Source organism: Chroicocephalus ridibundus, chromosome 5, assembly GCF_963924245.1.
Source record: "Chroicocephalus ridibundus chromosome 5, bChrRid1.1, whole genome shotgun sequence".
NCBI lineage: Eukaryota > Metazoa > Chordata > Aves > Charadriiformes > Laridae > Chroicocephalus > Chroicocephalus ridibundus.
Window position 1 is genome coordinate 25632722 of NC_086288.1, and position 18807 is coordinate 25651528.

The 18807-nt window shown below is 39.9% G+C and overlaps 1 protein-coding gene across 3 annotated transcripts; it reads right to left on the reverse strand.

The window, feature by feature from the left end:
- Positions 1 to 922: 922 nt before the first annotated feature.
- LRIT3 (leucine rich repeat, Ig-like and transmembrane domains 3) lies at positions 923 to 18805 on the reverse strand. 3 transcript variants are annotated; one of them, XM_063336592.1, is made up of 4 exons: positions 18291 to 18805; positions 16578 to 17056; positions 7868 to 8173; positions 923 to 6835 (listed from the first exon to the last, which is right to left on the reverse strand). In XM_063336592.1, the coding sequence occupies exons 1-4, from the start codon at positions 18404 to 18406 to the stop codon at positions 5733 to 5735; spliced, it is 2004 nt and encodes a 667-aa protein (XP_063192662.1). In that variant the 5' UTR covers positions 18407 to 18805; the 3' UTR covers positions 923 to 5732. The 3 variants fall into 3 exon arrangements, with proteins under 3 accessions (XP_063192662.1, XP_063192663.1, XP_063192660.1); XM_063336593.1 differs by lacking the exon at positions 18291 to 18805 and adding an exon at positions 17146 to 17367; XM_063336590.1 differs by lacking the exon at positions 18291 to 18805 and having other exon boundaries at positions 16578 to 17367.
- Positions 18806 to 18807: the final 2 nt, after the last annotated feature.

The window sequence follows — 18807 nt, forward strand, 5'->3', positions numbered from 1 at the left end:
AATGACACATTAATCATACCTCCATTCTGATGTGAATTTTGATCTTCTGAAATTCAAAGGAATTTTTTTTTTCAGTGGTTTAAAAAGAAAAGAGAAAGCATCCACTCTATTGAAAACTCCTGATTTTCAACCAAGGAAAGTGACAGCTTCTGTGGCTGACTGTAACACCTAGAACAATGCAATGAATTCTGTGACAGATGGCATTCAGGTCAGTGTGTTTCCAGTCTACACCCAGTTAGATAGATAGTTAAAAAAAGGTTCATTTTGAAATCTCATCTAGGCTCGTGAAGGAAATGCAAGTTGGTCTATCTCCCAGCCACAAATCTAACAAATTGGTTGTTTTTAAAAGAAAATCATAGCTCACAATGGGCTATTGTAGTATATTATGTCTAGGATTCATACCCTAGCCAGAATTGCTACTGATGCGTACCCCTCTTTCTTGCAATAAATGCATAAACTACTCTCCCTTTTTCAGATTATAGGCAATGTTCTTCATTAAGCTCTCACAACTTCCATTGGGACACAGGCAGGCTTTAAGGTCAGCTTCAAGTACATTCTTCAAATTCCCCTAGTGCCTTTGTTCCACACTTGAATTTTATAGCTGCCCCACCTTGTTGTAACTGGACATATATAGAGCCCCATGCATTGCAATAAGCTGGCAGCATCTTCATCCATCCTATAATCGCTACCTGTCTGCAGACACCCCAGCACCGTTGCCACGTACATAGCAGAATTGCAAGCAAAAGACTTTGTGGCACACAGACCCAGCACTCTCTCGGATATTACCCTTCCATTGTTCCTCAGCCTTTCTTTTTGTATTTTCTCTCATTTCTTCTCAGATTTCCTCTTGTCCCCACAGCTACACTCATCACATATCGTCTAAAGCTACAAAGAAAGATGAAAGGGTCAGGCAAACACATGGTCGCATATAAAAACAATCTTTTATTTTCACATCAAAATCCATTTTAATTACTTCTTTGAGAAGGTAATAAGTTTAAAATGTCCTTCGTTTAGCCTCCTAGATATAGCCCAAGTCTGAATATTTTTGCTATTACAGACATTTTCATGGTACACACAAAAGAGTCTTCTCTCTAAATCCCATGCTTGAGAAAAGTATGAGAATCGGATGATAGTGCAAGGAATACAAAGTCCACTGTGAGCAATGGCAAGTACTAAAATAGATGCATGGATGCCTAAAGTTTGGCTTAGTAAGTGCACACCGAAGCCAGGATCGTGGTTAACTGTGACAAGTGCTGAGGCCCACTAAAGCTTTAAGGAAAAAATAGGTCTATTTGGAATTCAGCTCACATTACACAGTTATTTCATTAACCATCCAATTTTGACACACCCATTATAGGTAATGAATAAAAAAAGGTCTAACCTTTTTGACGAAATACAGGATGAACTGAGCTAACAAAGTGCAAAATATATGAAAGGCGATGCATAAACATTGGTTAAATCCTCTCAAACTCTCCTACCAGGCAAGCACAGATCATAGTCATCACTGTTCATAGTGATGATTGATTCAGTATTGCATTTCAGAAAATGTTATACAAATTGATTATGGGTGACAAAACTATCTCAATGATTCTATCATTAATATTAACAATTTACAGTATAAAAATTTGCATCTGTTACCAGAAGTATTTCTTCAGCTCTTTAATTAAACCAACCCCAGGTAATGCAGGGCACATGTCTTTATTGTGTGATTTGGCCTTTGTATCAAATTTCCATTGAAAATCCCCAGCAAATTTGCTGTTTTGACATGAGGTACAGAAGCATGTCCAGGTTATACTGTCTCAAAAGCTGTGGAAAAAATAATGTATCTCATGTTTTCTTGAAAGAACTTGCCCTTTATAATACATTCCATCTTTGATATAGTGATAGCACACATGATCACAGAGATTGATTTCTAACTTTAGGACATGCTAATTCCACAAGGATTAGTCAAACCAAAAGGTTTCACATTTGCAAATGAGCTCTCTCAAACGAGCTTTGCACCACCTCAGTCCGATATATTGATGTATCATCTACAAGTCAGGTGATAGCACTTTTGAACTCCAGAATTAGATTCAAGTTTCTTGCAAAGCTTTCAAACCTGAAATCAAATATTCTCCAGGAATGAAAAAAATAAACGTTAAAATAATTGCTCTCGTTAAAGACAAACACGGTGTTTTTAATTGGAAACACCTTCAGCAACAACTACTGGCTACAGTCTATATGGAAAATAGAAGGCATTGTAACACTTCAGGTCCTGCTAAAAATGTAGTTTATCATTAACTGCTTGTCAGATGAACCTTGGTTTTAACACAAAAGGAATCTGCTTTCCCTAAAAATATCTCAAATTTAAAAAAAAAAAAAAGCCAAAGTAAAAATATTCCACTAAGAAAACTAAAAACATTTTACTGCAATCAAAATTATCCATGGAAAAAGCAGAAAGATTGCTTTTAAACCACGCATACTAGTAACACAGAAAGGAACACCAAGGTTAATTCTAAAAGCATATACAGGTAAGCCGATTTTGCACTTTTGAACATCTCACCTACTTCCTTATGCTATGGAGATTTTTCAATGTGTTCGTTTTCTGCCACAATTTTCTGTTGGATGTTTTTTGACAAAGTGTTTTCCTCTCGCCAAGCTACACCTTACAAGATAAGCTCTCTAGCATTCCAGCAGGCAAAATTTAATCCTACACTAGTGACACCAAGAAATGCCACTATTTTAAAGTTAACTAAGTTTTAGTTTGTAGCTTTGAATAATATTTCTCCCTTTGGAAAGAGAAGATTCCCAATTTCCTCGCAAAGCAAACAATTCTCCTAGGCATAGAAAGGTTCAAGAAAACAACGCAGTTGTAATTTTTAGGAAAAACTGTGGCTCTCAATTCATACGTACTCTTAATCATAATATCTGAACCTAAAAAAACAAAAGCTCTGTTGTTTACTTCAGGCAACAAAAAAGCAGCCTTAGAGTAGACAATTCATTATTATCATTAACAGGCAATTCTACATTCATCTTTAATTCAATCATCAATATTAATACCTGATTTTTTTAAACACTGGAAACATGCCCACAATTAACTTTCACTATGCTCATTGAACTTCATTACACATCCAACATAACCTGAGGACAAGACCTCCTCTTACAGTATCTCAAAATGTATTATATTACTACACTGTAGTGCATAGTATTGTATGATATCTATGTAATGTATGGGTATATAACAGTGTGTGTTGTATTACACAGTACCACAACATTTTCTGTATACATTTCTGAAATTGAGGTATATAGACATATGCATCCGAGTAAATTCTAAGGCTGAGATTTTGCAATAAGATCATTTGATGTAAATTAGTATCATTAATATACAGTATCTCTCACAGAGTTGCTCATAGAATCACAGAACCACAGGGTTGGAAGGGACCTCTGGAGATCATCTAGTCCAACCGCCCTGCCAGAGCAGGGTCACCCAGAGCAGGTTGCACAGGAACACGTCCAGGTGGGTTTTGAACATCTCCAGAGATGGAGACTCCACCACCTCTTCTGAGCAGCCTGTTCCAGTGCTCTGCCAAACTCAAAGTACAGAAGTTCCTCCTCATGTTTAGGTGGAACTTCCTATGCTCAAGTTTGTGCCCATTACCTCTTGTCCTGTTGCTGGGCACCACTGAAAAAAGACTGGCCCCATCCTCCCAACACCCACCGTGTAAGTATTTATAACTGTTGATAAGGTCCCCCCTCAGCCATCTTTTTTCCAGACTGAAGAGACCTAAATCCCTCAGCCTTTCTTCATAAGAGACATGTTCCAGTCCCCTAATCATATTCATAGCCCTTTGCTGCACCCTCTCCAGCAGTTCCCTGTCCTTCTGGAACCGGGGAGCCCAGAACGGGACACAGTACTCCAGGTGCGACCTCACCAAGACAGAGTAGAGGGGGAGGATGACCTCCCTCGACCTGCTGGCCACACTCTTCTTGATGCACCCCAGGATGCCATTGGCCTTCTTGGCCACAAGGGCACATTGCTGGCTCATGGTCATCCCATTGTCCACCAGGACTCCCTGGTCTCTTTCCACAGAGCTGCTCTCCAGCAGGTCAGCCCCCAACCTGTACTGGTGCATGGGGTTATTCCTCCCCAGGGGCAGCACCCTACACTTGCCCTTGTTGAATTTCAAAAGGTTCTTCTCTGCCCAAATCTCCAACCTGTCCAGGTCTCTCTGTATGGCGGCACAGCCTTCCGGTGTGTCAGCCACTCCCCCCAGCTTTGGGTCATCAGCAAACTTGCTGAGGGTGCACTCTATCCCCTCATCCAGGTCATTGATGAATATGTTGAAGAGGACTGGACCCAGTACTGACCCCTGGGGAACACCACTCGTCACTGACCTCCAACTAGACTCTGTGCCCCTAATCACGACCCTCTGAGCTCTGTCTTTCAACCAGTTATCTATCCACCTTACTGTCCGTTCATCTAACCCACTCTTCCTAAGCTTCCCTATGAGGATGCTGTGGGAGACCGTGTCGAATGCCTTGCTCAAGTCAAGGTAGACCACATCTACCGCCCTCTCCTCCTCTATCCATCCAGTCATGTCATCATAGAAGGCTATCAGATTAGTCAGACATGATTTCCCCTTGGTGAATCCATGTTGAGTACTTCTGATAGCTTTCTTTTCTTCCACATGCCTTGAGATGATGCCCAGAACGAGCTGTTCCATCATCTTTCCAGGGATGGAGGTGAGGCTGACTGGCCTGTAGTTCCCCAGCTCCTCCTTCTTGCCTTTTTTGAAGACTGGAGTGATGTTGGCTTTCCTCCAGTCCTCAGCAGGCACCTCGCCTGTTCTCCAGGACCTTTCAAAGATGATGGAGAGCGGCCCAGCAATGACTTCTGCCAGCTCCCTCAGCATTCTCGGGTGCATCCCATTGGGGCCCATGGACTTTTGAATATCTAATTGACCTAATTGATCCCTCACTTGATCTTCCTCAACCCAGGGGAAGTCTTCTTCTTTCCCCGTTACTTTCCCCAAAGCCTGGGACTCCTGAAGGCTGGGCCGAGCAGAAAAGACCGAAGCAAAGAAGGCATTCAGTAACTCATAATGATATCTTACCTAAGTTTCAGAATACTAAAAATGCGTCTTTGCCATAGCATCTGCAAAACGACAATACGTGTATTGTACCTCTCAAAGAGTTCATAAGCTGTGGCTACCTAGCTTCAGTCTTGATTGGTCTGAGATCACTTCCAGTCCAAGATACTGTACAAACAGAGCTGTATGACATCTCAAAGCACAAGCTGATGTCAGAAAACTTGTATTTTCAGATAAAGTTTTGAGCTCAATAGAAGTAGTTTAAACTGTTCTCCTATTATTTTTAAGTATATACTTTTTATGAAGGTTGTGAATAATGTTTGATACATGCAACTAGCACATCATACAGTAAAAGAAGAGAAAACAGAATGTTTTAATGAAAACAAAAAATAGATCTTTAACCAGGCAACAATTTCACACTGTATTTATCTTTTGAAGAACATCATTCCCTCACATCCAAATCCAACATCACAAACATACAAAAAGAAAATAAACAGGCAACACTTTTCTTCTATTCTCCCTCCTACCCACCACCCTACCCATACAGTAGACTGCATTTTATTCTGACCACCACCTGGCACCAACCTGCTTCCAGATGCAGTATCATCATTTTGGATTAATTTTACCTATTGTATATTCCATCTCCTCCACCCTCATCTATGTTCAACACAGATACTCAGACCTAGAGCCCTCGCTTTTGAAGGTCATTTGAGAATCCATGCTTGACCTAGAACAAAGGAGAAGTCTTTCCGACTCATCTGTGTACCTTCGTGCCCAGAGCTGCTCTCCTGCAGTCACTGTTCGAGGCTTCAGAGATAGTGTTTCAAATTTCACATAGGTCTCTTTTGCAAGGTCAGCTTCCTTTGCAGTTTTCGGTTTCACACGAAGTTTTAAAACTTTGTAGAGTAAGAAAAATATCAAAGGTAAAACAACCACACATGCTGCACTGCTGGCCAATATTAGAATAGAAAACTGGGAGCTACTGTCATCATTTAACCTATCGGTGGAGAAAATAATGCACTGCTCTTCTGTAGGTGGCATGCCTTTGGGTGAGACACATGCCATATATTGAGTACTAGGTTGCAAACCATCAATTGTGACTTTGTTTTTGCTAGAATCGGTGCTCAGAGGCAACATGTCTTTTTCACCATACTTTGAATATAACACAGTCACTGCAGAGTTGCTTGTGGCATTGACAGTTTTCCAAGTTAAGGTCACTCTTTCATCAGTTTCACTGATCACTCTTAGGTTCTTTACAGTAACATTTTGCTCAGCCATACTTGCTGTATTCAATGAAGTATCCTCAATTTTATTGCTTATCTCCCCAGTCTGCTTTGTCTCCTCACCTTTCTTGCGTATCTCCACAGCCTGCTTTTTGTTTCCATTTGTCACTGCCTTTGAATTTTTCTTTCCATCAAACACGGGCCTGGATTGCTTCTTGTCGGTAAACCTGATGCTCGTTGATCTTTCAGTGCTAACCAGTGCTGTGGTGGTTGGTGTGGTGGGAAGAGGTGTTGTTGTCCTCTCAGGTTCCTGCTTGGATTCCTCCTGAGTGCTATTCTGTCTCTCTGCCTCTTGCTTCCTTCCATACTTCTGTGGTGACACAGTTGTAGTAACTACACCAACCACTGTGACTGTAACAGCAGCTTCTGACATTCCTGCTAAGTTCTTGGCTTTACATCTGTATTCTCCTGCATCCTTGTATGAAATCCCTGTCAAGCTTATTATGGACCATCTGACACCCTCTCCAGGTGTTTCTTGAATTACTACAGGAAAATAAAAGAGTAAAACATTATAAAGTGAGCTGAAGAGAAAGTAACCGTTATTAGACTACTTCTTCCCTTAAGCTACTTCTGCCAGAAGGAATCGCATGTATTAAACTTCTTAAAAAAAACAAAAAACCACAAACCAAGCCCCACACACAAACTATGAAACTCCTTGCCATATTACATTATTGCAGAAAAGTGCTCCACTTGGGTCAAAATGGAATTGAATGTCTGGAGGAGTTACAATATAATCTGCAGTTTCACTAAACAAAACAAAACCACATAAAGAGAAATCAAATGTCTAAAAACTAAGTGACTAGGAAATACAAGTCTCACCGACTTCAAGTGACACTGAACACACTAGCCATTTAAAACATTTTTGGGAATTACCTTTGTTTTAAGATATTTCAGTACTTTGGACTATTACCTTCTTCACACCTACAATTTAAGGTAACTGCTTGGCATTAGCAAGAAACATTTTTTATATTTAAGGTACTGCACAAATATCTATCATAGCAACTAGAATGATATCAGACAATCAGAGCCTCTTCAGCATTCAAAATGCGTGTTGCAAATAAACATGTAAATAACATAGAAAACATGATTTTGGAAAATCCTATGTTTACAATGTTGAGTTTTAAGCGGCTCTGGTATGGCCTCATTAGCTTTTTTTAACTGGAACATTTAGAACCAAAATGAAGATTACAGTAATGAATTCTCCTTTCTGGTTTTCAGCTTCTGAGTTAGGGCCCAAATATCTCAACCTCCATTTTCCTTTATCCTTCCCCCGCTTCATCCATTTCCCCCCTCCACACACATTGTTCTTATTACAGACCACATCCAGAATCAGAACAGTCTGTTGGACCTGCTCAGACCAAGACCTAGACAAAGAACTTCATAACAGCTGTTGCACAGATACAGTTGCCAGGTTGGTGCAATACCTGGTCCACTGTTACTCATTATAATGATCTCAAAGCACAAGCAACCCAACAATTTCAGGCTCTCCCATTTCCTATAAAAGAGCAATTATACCTGTATAGTTCACTGGTATATTGTCTGACCTAGTCCAAGTAAGCTGTGGTGTTGGGTACCCAGTTGCGTCGCAGCGTAGCAGAACGTTGCTTCCCAGCGGGGAAGTGATTTTTGTTGCCGACGTCATCACGGATGGTTTAAGACACTGCTCTAACTCAGCTCTCTGGAACAAGATTCCTGCCAGGCTCTCAGGTCCACTACATGAAACCAATGGATCAAGAAGTACAAGTGAGTTGTCCACAATTTTGGAAAATTCAATTAGCTTTGAAATGCGACAGTCACAAAACCATGGGTTGTCCTGCAAACCTGAAGCAGGGAGAGAAGAGAGGAAACAAAACAAACCAAAAATGTTGTCAGGCTACATATGGATATTGTGATTATAGTATGATGCATGACTACCACCAAGTACAATCAAGGAGAACCGTGGACGTATTCCATGTTAATCTTTTCTCTTTCAATTTGTCTTTTTTGTTGGGCTGATTGGTGGGGGAGTTTTTGCAGAGGTGAGGAAGAACACTATGAATGTTTATTAGGCTAAACATTTTCTTCACAGAAGTTTACAGGAGCGTAGTAATATACTGGCTCTGCCTTTCCTTAACTTTGCTATTTATCTAGGAAAAAACACTTTGAAAAGATGTCTTAAGACTGAAGATACATTTTCACCTGCATGTGCCTTCTGGAAAGATAGCTTCACAGGGCTATTGCATCCTGTCACTCTTCTCTGCTCTTAGTCTTCCTTTGGGCTCTTACAGTTTGATCTTCTCAGACCCTTTTTTCAACGCTTGCAGAGAATTTAAGGGTTTAGAGCTTATACAAATATCTCTGCCCCTTGAAAAAAGGATAAAGGCTAAAGAGAAAAGGCTTTAGGCCAATAAAATTCTTATCTGGCTCTGAACCATACCAATATTCTTAGAAATCTGGCTTCGATTTATGACAACCTCTGAAATACAATCAAAAAGAATAGCAGAAGAGTAGAAAATGGGAAGGACCCCAAAAAAAGGTGATGACTACAATATTTTTATGATGGCACGCAAAAACGCTATCTCTCCTCTTCTGTTAGAGGCTATAACATTTGCTTCTTGATTCCAAACTCTTTGAGAGGATTCTCCCTCTTGGTGAACTTATTAGGGTGAAACAGAGTAGCCATTTCTGAGGAATATAAGTCTAAATCCTCAGCTGGTATTGATTACTCTGCTATGTTGATCTTCATAGAGCAACAGCGGCTTCACCAGGTAAAACACCACACGTCATATCACGCATGAGTTCAAATATTTTCTCATTTAACTTATACCTTTGGGCATACCTTTTTCATTTTTTTCAAGTATTAACAATAAATGGAACTTACAGTCTGAAACGAAGGATGGTAGGCAAGAATCCATCACTATTGAATCTACTAATTAGCACAACAGACAAGTCATATTAATTTAACAAAAATTAAAAGGAAAAAAACCTGAAGCACCTGCTAATATTGTTCAGTGTGTATTTTTAGGAAATATCAAAACAGCTAATGGAAAAATTCTGCTTTTTGTTCTGGAAGAAATATGTAGATGAAAGAATACACAAATAATTAACTATCGCTTCCTTTTATCGCCTGACCAAGATTAGGTTATTTTAAGCACAAAGGCAGTGATTGGTTAAAACTATGGTAAACCCCAATTAATCCCCTCTTTAAAACAAGACTTGACCTGAAGAGATTCCATGACTTTGACATCACAATCCAATTTCACCCCTTCCAGACATAAGAGATTTTACATCTATTCACTACTTATTGCCCGCTGGAACAGAGAAGGAGAAATCAAGGAAACTGTATCAGCAACTGCTTTTCTTCAAAAAAAAAAAAAAATCTCCAAAATATGACAATTTTTCCTGTGAACTTCACACATATATTCACAAGCAAAAAAGATACCATCCAAATGTTTTCCTTATGTCTAGGCACATCAACTGTCTGTGCTCATAAAAATTCTGCTCAGTCAAGCACATGTATGTAACTATTTGTGCTCATCTTTTAAATGACGCAAGCTTTAGTTTGTACTTAGAGAGAGTTAGAGACACTGTTCCCGTAATTGTTTTTTTTATTCTCACTTGCTTATAAACAGTCAATTTTCTTCACTATGTTAAGAAAGAGACTGAGCATTTGGAAATTAAATTCCCCTTAGGTATAACAGGAAAGACAGGATCCCCTTGAAACAAAGCCTCAACTGCCAGAGTTCCTCTGTAAAAAATGCTGCTAAAACGCATATGAACTCCCAGCATGGCCCCTTTGCTATCTAGAGGACAGAAGCACGGGGCAGCTGTGCTACAAGCAGGCGGCAGGGCAGGAACTCTGGGTCCACAGCATTAACCAGGACAGATTTGCAGCATCAGTAGGGCTCCCAACCCACATACCAGGCAGCAGATTCTCCCTTACCTTGAACACTACTGAAAATATTTCTTCTGCAACCTTTCTGCATCCTACAAGCTTTACTGCAGTAAAGGATGGGGTTTATTATTGTTATATGGGGGTTGTTGTTATTATTATTGTTGTTGTTGTTGTTGTTGTTGTTATTATTATACTAGCAGCGCTCAAAGGTCTTTCAAATTGAATCATGGAATCATTTAGGTTGGAAAAGACCTTTAAGATCATCACATCCAACCATAAACCCAGCACTGCCAAGTCCACGACTAAACCATGTCCCTAAGTGTCACAACTACACATATTTTAAATACCCCCGGGGATGGTGACCCAACTACGTCCCTGGGCAGCCTGTTCCAATGCTTATCCTTTTGGTGAAGAAATTTTTCCTAATGTATATAAATACACAGCTTTCATATTCTCACAGTGTCCCAAAGGACCCAAAGTTGTTACAAAAAGTATCAGAAATTGACAAAATAGAAGGAACGATGAGGCAAAGATGGACAGTCCTTAGATTGGATGGTTGTTTAGTCCGGTCTGGGACACAGGCTTGACCATCTCAGATCATTTTGAAGGCCTGGTTTCAGCTTCAGAAGAAAGCTGTAGTCCCAGAAGATTCTGCACTTCTGTGCTTTAGTGCAAAGAAAGAGTTATTTCAGTTAGCGGCCTCATCTTCCCCATCCATCATGTTTCCCAGTGTAACTGGCTGAAGAACCAGGACTTATAAAAATACATTAATATATACAGACACAGGAGTTCCTCGCTTGCCTTCACGGCTCATCCCTTCTATTTATCTGTTTCTAGACAATATCTGGCAGTATTCACATTATTTTTAGTAAACTTGCACAAGTAAGTAAACTTGTAAGTCATCAGGTCATGTGAATTCCCAAAACGAAAAGAAGAAAGCACTATTGAGTTGGAAGCAAGGATAAAACACTGAATTTGATTATACTTCAGTTAGCTATTGAAGAGAATAGAAATCTGATGGAACGCCAAGTCTTTATAAACCCTGGATTCTCTTGTTGAAATATTAAGGCAGCTTGTTGACCTGAGAAAGAAAATACTAACCCAGGCAAAACAAATGTTAATAAATATTTATGCATTGCAATATACCAATACAGGGTATTTAAACATTAAATATGGATTACTAATTGCTCTAAAAACTTTTCTTTATTCTAGCCTTAGTATATTTTAAATTTACTCTCACGCATTTATATGTATGTTTGCGTGTACAATGGCAAATATATGTCTCTGTCTGTCTGTGCATGCACATTTTTGCAGTCTTCTCGGGAAGCAAGGTTTCCCCATGCTGTGTCAATATGGACTTTAGCATTTGAAATAGCTATGAGTGAAACTTCCTTTGTAAATCAGTAACCAGTCACGGACCATAACTTGTATAATATATTGCTTTTCAATTGCTATAAAATGGCAGTATGTGAAATATTCAAGATTCAATGGCAGATGTGAAATATTCACTGCAGCTTGGGCCCACCTATACCCAAAGCTCTCTTCCAACTGAAGCTCCAAAATTTTTCATCCATGGTTCTAAACAATAAAGCTCACTTCCCGCACTGTGTCCCAGTGTTTCCTACACACAGAAATTGCTAGGAAGTAGTTCAGGAAAAGCAGCATCTACCCAGTGGCCCAGTATAACAGCTGGGAGCCTGATGGACCTTCAGCATTTCGTATTTTTGGCACTTCTACATGCAACAGAGGCAAGATCTCATCTAACTGCCACTCTATCAAATCCTGGATTCCTCTGTTCCTCTCAGTGACTCACTACATGCAGTTTTCCATACGGAAAATGCTACTGCCATCATTCACGCCAGAAATTCCAATCTTTGTATATCAGCAAATGCTGAAACTTAGCAGTGATTTGGATCAAAGTATAAGGCTATAGCTCCTGAGGTAAGCAAGAAAGGGCCACGTGAACTCACACACCGGTCCCATGATCATTTCCACTGCTTAATTGTCAGCACACTCCACAGCTTTGTTTTGAACTGTTCCAAAGGGCACTCTCAAGACAAAGCCATATATGGCTCCAGGGACAGTTCTCACTCCAGGGACTGCTCCCTGAAGGGCTTATGGATGAGACCACACCAAGGACAGCTGTCTTTTTCCTGTTGTTTCCCCCAGTGTAAGTGCAGCAGGCTTTGTACCTCCAAACTACCCTGCATGTCCATCAGCCCATCAGGCATATAACACAGCCTTGCCATTTTATATTACAAAAGCACAATTCTATGGGTTGCAATGCAATTCTCACATTACTTCAGACAGTTTGGACTAAAGAAAAATCACCCCCACCCACACAGTTACATTTTAGAGTCACTGCAGCATCCTGTAGAGCCCACAGAAAACCAAGGGCTAAATCTTACCAAGTGTGGAACAGCCAGTAAGCTTTAAAGAGAGCTGGCCCTAAACTGTGTGCATGAGAGCCAGGGTGAGCCACTTGGCCAGAGGGACAGGAATCATTCCCTGACCTTCTTTCATTTAGCATAGTGTCCACACAGAGGAACATCATACAGTAGAAGGTAATAAAAATAAACCCAAACCCCTAAGTGCAGAGATTTTGAATTGGAAGAAGGAGATGCTAACCTGACAGTCCCCTGGCAAAAGCAGTCCATGGCTCCTACAAGAGTCCTTGAAGTAAATGTGGGGAACCTGAACTTTCTCTTATATGCAACTTTCTTGATGCTCAGTCAAGACACTGAAGATAAAATTGCCTCCTGGTGTTAAAAAATACATATGCACAAACATTTGAGTTTGGGGTTTTCTGTTGTTGACCTTGTTAATTAGACACAAGGGACAATCTTGTTTTGACAGAACTAGGAGAGAAGCCAGCTCAAGCCATAATTTCTTACGCTAAGTAGAATCTGACTGCTGTTTTCCTGACTAGACAAGAACAGCATTTATTTGCTCTGGATTCCAGCTTCTAGCAGAGTTCTGGCTGCAATTACCATTCCATATAGGCACACAGGTCAGGCTGAACGCTGCCACACAGCTGGAGAACACAGGACATTCTTGAGTATCAAAGCAAGCACCGTGTGCAATTGTGGGCATCACATTTTAAGAGAAACCTTTTTTTTAAAAAAGACAAAGGAGTCCAAAAGGAACCAGTAACTACAGTAGAAAATCAAAACAAAGCCTCACCGTCTATAAGAAACTGCTGAAAGAAATGGTGTGATTAGTTAAGGCGGAAAACAGGGAAAGAAAATGTATGAAAGGTTACTATAAGAGATGGCAATTTGTGTTTCTGTACATCCATCTCATGTAGGACAACAGGTAACCAGCTTAGTTTGCAGTAAGGGAGACTGAGGTTAGATATTAAGAGAAACTTTCTCACTATCCTGATAGATAAGCACTGGAAGAGGTTACCAGAGAAGGCTCTGGAATGATCTGTCCACAAGCCTTAACAACAGCACTGACTTCACCAGAACGGTTCAGTTCATCTGGATCTGCATCCCATCAGGCTAGAAGCCTTTTCAAAATCCTTCCTGATCACATACATACCTCTGTGATCCTTTTCTCCACCTCAGAGGAAGAGAAGAGTATTTATGGGATACATTTCCCCTCCCTCAGGCTCCAGCAATTCCAGTAGAGACAGGAGGGATGTCAGAGAGGAAGCAATGCCACAAAGCACATTTTGCTCCTGTTGTTCTAAGCCGACATCTCCTATGGTTGGAGCATTATAGAGAAATCTCAACTCCTAGGTTATCTTTCTAGCCTGATAGTTTCTACTAACCATTCATGAAAAAGAACTGCTCTGTAACAGTCCATCAACAGCAACTCAAGGATAAACCTCTGCGTAACTACAACTTCAGAAGCTCCAGTACTACAGATAACAAAGCTAACGCTTAGTGGAGACTAAGTCAGCTTGTCAAAATAACCCACAACATAAAGAGCACTGCACTTTCTAATCTCCAGAAGAAGGGGATGTTTTCTTATTCACTATAAAATTTCTTATATAGCAAGCACTGTCTGTCTGCATTGAGATACACTCATCAGAAGGCTATGATGTCAATTAAAGAAAATTCAGCTAATTATTCATAGCTTACCTAAGGTAGATTTACTCAACACAATACAATGAAAGTACTACCTGGCACTTTGCATTCTCAGATACAATTCTATAATCACTACACAGAGCTTCCCTCAGCAAGTAACATTAAAAAAAGAGAAGCAAGGCGCTGTTTCAACCCAATATATATTCCCCTCTGGAGGTCTGTGTTCAAACCCAGTTGTAGTTCATAAATGAAAATGATCCAAAGGTCACATCCCAAGTCTCTAGAGAACTCAACGCTGGCACCACAGAGTTTGCCAGGACTACAAGAGGCTGGCAAAGCGCCTGCACCAACAAAGCCTGCAGATGGTTGCCAGGGGGAAGGAAAGGGGAGGAGAGAAGAGCATGTGTGGTTTTGGGGTTTTTTGGTGTTTGTTTTTTGGGTTCTTTTGTTTGTTTGTTTCTTTTGGTTTTTAAGTGGTGAGGGCTATGTAAGGCAAGGAAACTAAATAACCTCTGTGACTCCCACATGAGATCATCAGGAAGATTAGATCTAGCACAGTCAGCTCCTACTTTAATGCCTCCTGTAACCTTCCGTGTGGGCACAGGGAAAGGGGTACTGAGCTGGACTTACTTTTACAGCTTTTTTTTTTTTTTAATGCTGAATAAACAGAGATCTTATTAATGCTGCAAACCTACAGTTACCATGTATGTGAGGAACTTGCTCAGCCTACTTGCATCTATTAAGTTACTTATAGGCAATCTCATCTGAATGAGAGTTTCAAATTGCAGCTTCTGCTGTGAAACAAAGCAGGTGAACAAATGAACAGTGGATAGTGGGGGTTTAGATCGAGAAATTGGAAATACTGGGCAGTACAATGCAGGGCAGATCTTTACCAGTGGATATAGAACGGTATCTCAAAATGTATTATATTACTACACTGTAGTGCATAGTATTGTATGATATCTATGTAATGTATGGGTATAGTGTGTGTTGTATTACACAGTACCACAACATTTTCTGTATACATTTCTGAAATTGAGGTATATAGACATATGCATCCAAGTAAATTCTAAGGCTGAGATTTTGCAGTAAGATCATTTGATGTAAATTAGTATCATTAATATACAGTATCTCTCACAGAGTTGCTCATAGAATCACAGAACCACAGGGTTGGAAGGGACCTCTGGAGATCATCTAGTCCAACCCCCCTGCCAGAGCAGGGTCACCCAGAGCAGGTTGCACAGGAACGCGTCCAGGTGGGTTTTGAGTGTCTCCAGAGATGGAGACTCCACCACCTCTTCTGAGCAGCCTGTTCCAGTGCTCTGCCACCCTCAAAGTACAGAAGTTCCTCCTCACGTTTAGGTGGAACTTCCTATGTTCCAGTTTGTGCCTGTTACCTCTTGTCCTGTCACTGCGCACCACTGAAAAGTGCCTGGCCCCATCCTCCCGACACCCACCCTTTAAGTATTGATAATTGATAAGATCACCCCTCAGTCTTCTTTTTTCCAGACTAAAAAGACCCAAGTCCCTCAGCCTTTCCTCATAAGAGAGATCTCCTAGTCCCCTAATCATCTTCATAGCCCTTCGCTGTACCCTCTTCCAGCAGTTCCCTGTCTTTTTTAACTGGGGAGCCCAGAACTGGACACGGTACTCTTAAATATTCTTAAAAACTTACCTTAAATACTATAAAAAGTACTGTGAAGTTGTAGGGATCAGATTCCTATTCTCTCTCCCATATGCAACATGTCGATTGGGAAAAACTTCAGGATAATCAGCTTTAGAGCAACACAAGGTCAACAGGAGACATGGGGAGAGCAGAGTTGCAGTCTTTTAAGCCACCAGCATCTAGAGCTCTGTGTCTCAGGACAGGCTTCATACGAGCATCAACTCTAGCTACTTGTTTGACTTGTGAGCCACTGGAAAAAAACAGTTGCAAATGGACATGCTTGTGGTTGCAACCACATAGAATGATGAGAATGATGAATGACATCATCAGAGAAAAAATTCTGGAAGTCCTGCATTTATATGGATACTGAATACTCCATATGGTCTGTATTCCCGTAGACCAGAATACTGTAGATTTTACTTCAGTGTTATGACCTTGAGGTAACACTGTACATGGAGGTCACTATCTTAATTTTATAGTTTTCTGCCACCAACAGAAACTAAATAAATAAATAATCACAGAGCAAACCAGAAGACTGACCTGGATAAAACCCACGCTCCTGAATCCCAGGCTGATCGCCTACCTGCTCTCACTTACAACTTAACATTTAGCTATATTTAAATACAGAATGAGACAGGCTGTTTAACATACCCAAAATGACTCTCTGGGTTGCCAGAATGTCTGTGTTCTTGGACAGGACAGCTTCTGAGAAGGGGGGCCAAATGTCCATCAAGTCTGATGGCAAGGTGGTTAGCTTGTTGCTGGATATGTCCAGGTAGGTGAGGTTTCTCAAGTACCGGCCAGCGTCAGCAGGAATGCTGGTCATTTTATTGTTGTGTAAATCAAGAGTTCGTAGGTTGGGCATCTCTGCCAGCGATTCCCAAGGGAAAGTTGAAAGCAGATTACCATCCAGCCGTAGCTCATGCAGTTGTTTCAAGTTATAGAAACTGCTGATATCAATGTTGGCTACACAGTTGTAAGTTACCCACAGATATTTGAGATCTACTAGGTAGTAAAAGGCTTCAGTTGGAATCCTTCGTATGACAGTTTTCTCTATACGAAGTTTTACAGTATCCACAGGAACATTCACAGGGATCTCATACATGTCAGGATCATTACAGAGCACAGACCTAGCATCCAAAGAAAAAAAAAGAGAGAGAGAGATCGGCATTTCTTTATCAGAAATTTGTATTTCAGATTTAAAAGCAAATGCTATTACCTTCTGCAACACCACTAGCAGAATAAAGAACATCAAATCAAGAACAGCCATCTGCATTTAAAAATTGATAAGACAAATATGGATTTTCTAAAGAGAAAAAGAATACAAAATATCAATGATACTTTCACATGAAATCTAATTTGCTTTATTCTAAAGCATGTAAGCACCATCCTCCAGCCATCATTCTACTGACAACTGAAAAACAGAAGCCATGTTATTAGGAATAATACAGGCATGTATCTCACGTGGGAACTGCATGCCACCTGTTTTACTAAAATTCAGAATATTGGATTACTAATTTCTACGTTTTTCTGCATGCTGAAGGTTCAAAGTATTTGTCTATATAGAAAATAGACAATATATAGACAATTTCAGAATAGACTGAAAATTGAAAACGTTAACATATTTCTCTAAAGGAGAGTTTTCTAGCCCTATTTCTGGTGTCTATGTAGAAATTACCTGCTTTTTAGAGGTGCTAAGAACTTTCTGCTCCCATTGATTTCAGTTAAATGGGATTTCTCAGCATTTTCAAGAATCAGTATGTTTCCATTTCTTTGGGGTACATTGTTTGCACATTAGCGTGAAGATTCCCCTCCTGTCACTAAGCCTATCTTTAATTTTTTCCTCATTTTCTCTGCATTCTTCTTCTATTTTACTGTCTCCTCATGCAGATTTATACTAGATAAGTTGTGACAATAAGTAACAAACAGTATCTCCCAAAATTTACATGACAATACCCAGATCATCAGATTTCAAGATAACCTCTTTATTACCAAAAAATATATGATTTTCCTGAAGATTAAAAAAGAAGAAATGACTGTATTTATTTAAACCAGAATCACTCTACAGTAGACAACTACTTTGTAGAAATAGGAAGGACATTACAATAGTAGGAAAGTCATGGAGCATAAAGAAACTGCCTTCTGCAAAAAATGAAGATTTAAAGTAGCTATTTGCTGAGTACAAAGCCGTAATCACCATCTGCTCCTATTCAGAAACACTGCTAGCCATATAACACCAGCATAAAATATACCTTTATTTCAACCATGCTAAAACTAATTTGCAATGTATGAGAATGTTATTTTTAATTTCTTCAACCCTTTTCCTTATAAATTGCCTTGTATAATAAATAATGAAATATATACCTTGTTCCAGTGCCATCGCTTCTGCCATGGTAAACGCAAGTGCATTGAGAAGGACAAAAACCATGCACTTCTTCAAAAAAGATCATTAGGAGGTAGAAGTAAACAAACAGATACATGGCTTCCTCTCAGCAGAACTGACATGAAAAAATTTGAAAACTTTATTCCTAGGCAGTCATGTGCAGTGTGCTACGAATGTGAGTGTAGACATCCATTTAGTAACAGCAGATTACATCAGATTAGCTGAGATCTGTAGTTGCTTAACCTTCAAATGTATCCTGAAAGGGATCAGTTAAACCAGCTCATTCTTTACTCTGTCAGAACACACTCTGTTTCAAATCATATCTAGCATGGTTCAAGGCTATTTTAATATGTAGCTTGTAGGGTTAGTATGTAATAAAAAATCTCTTTGATCCTTCTAAGAGGCAATGCATTAGTTACTGTCCATAAAGTATTCCAAGGCTCCTGAAGGAAATCTAATACAGCAAGAAGATATTGCATTACATTTTTTTTAATACTA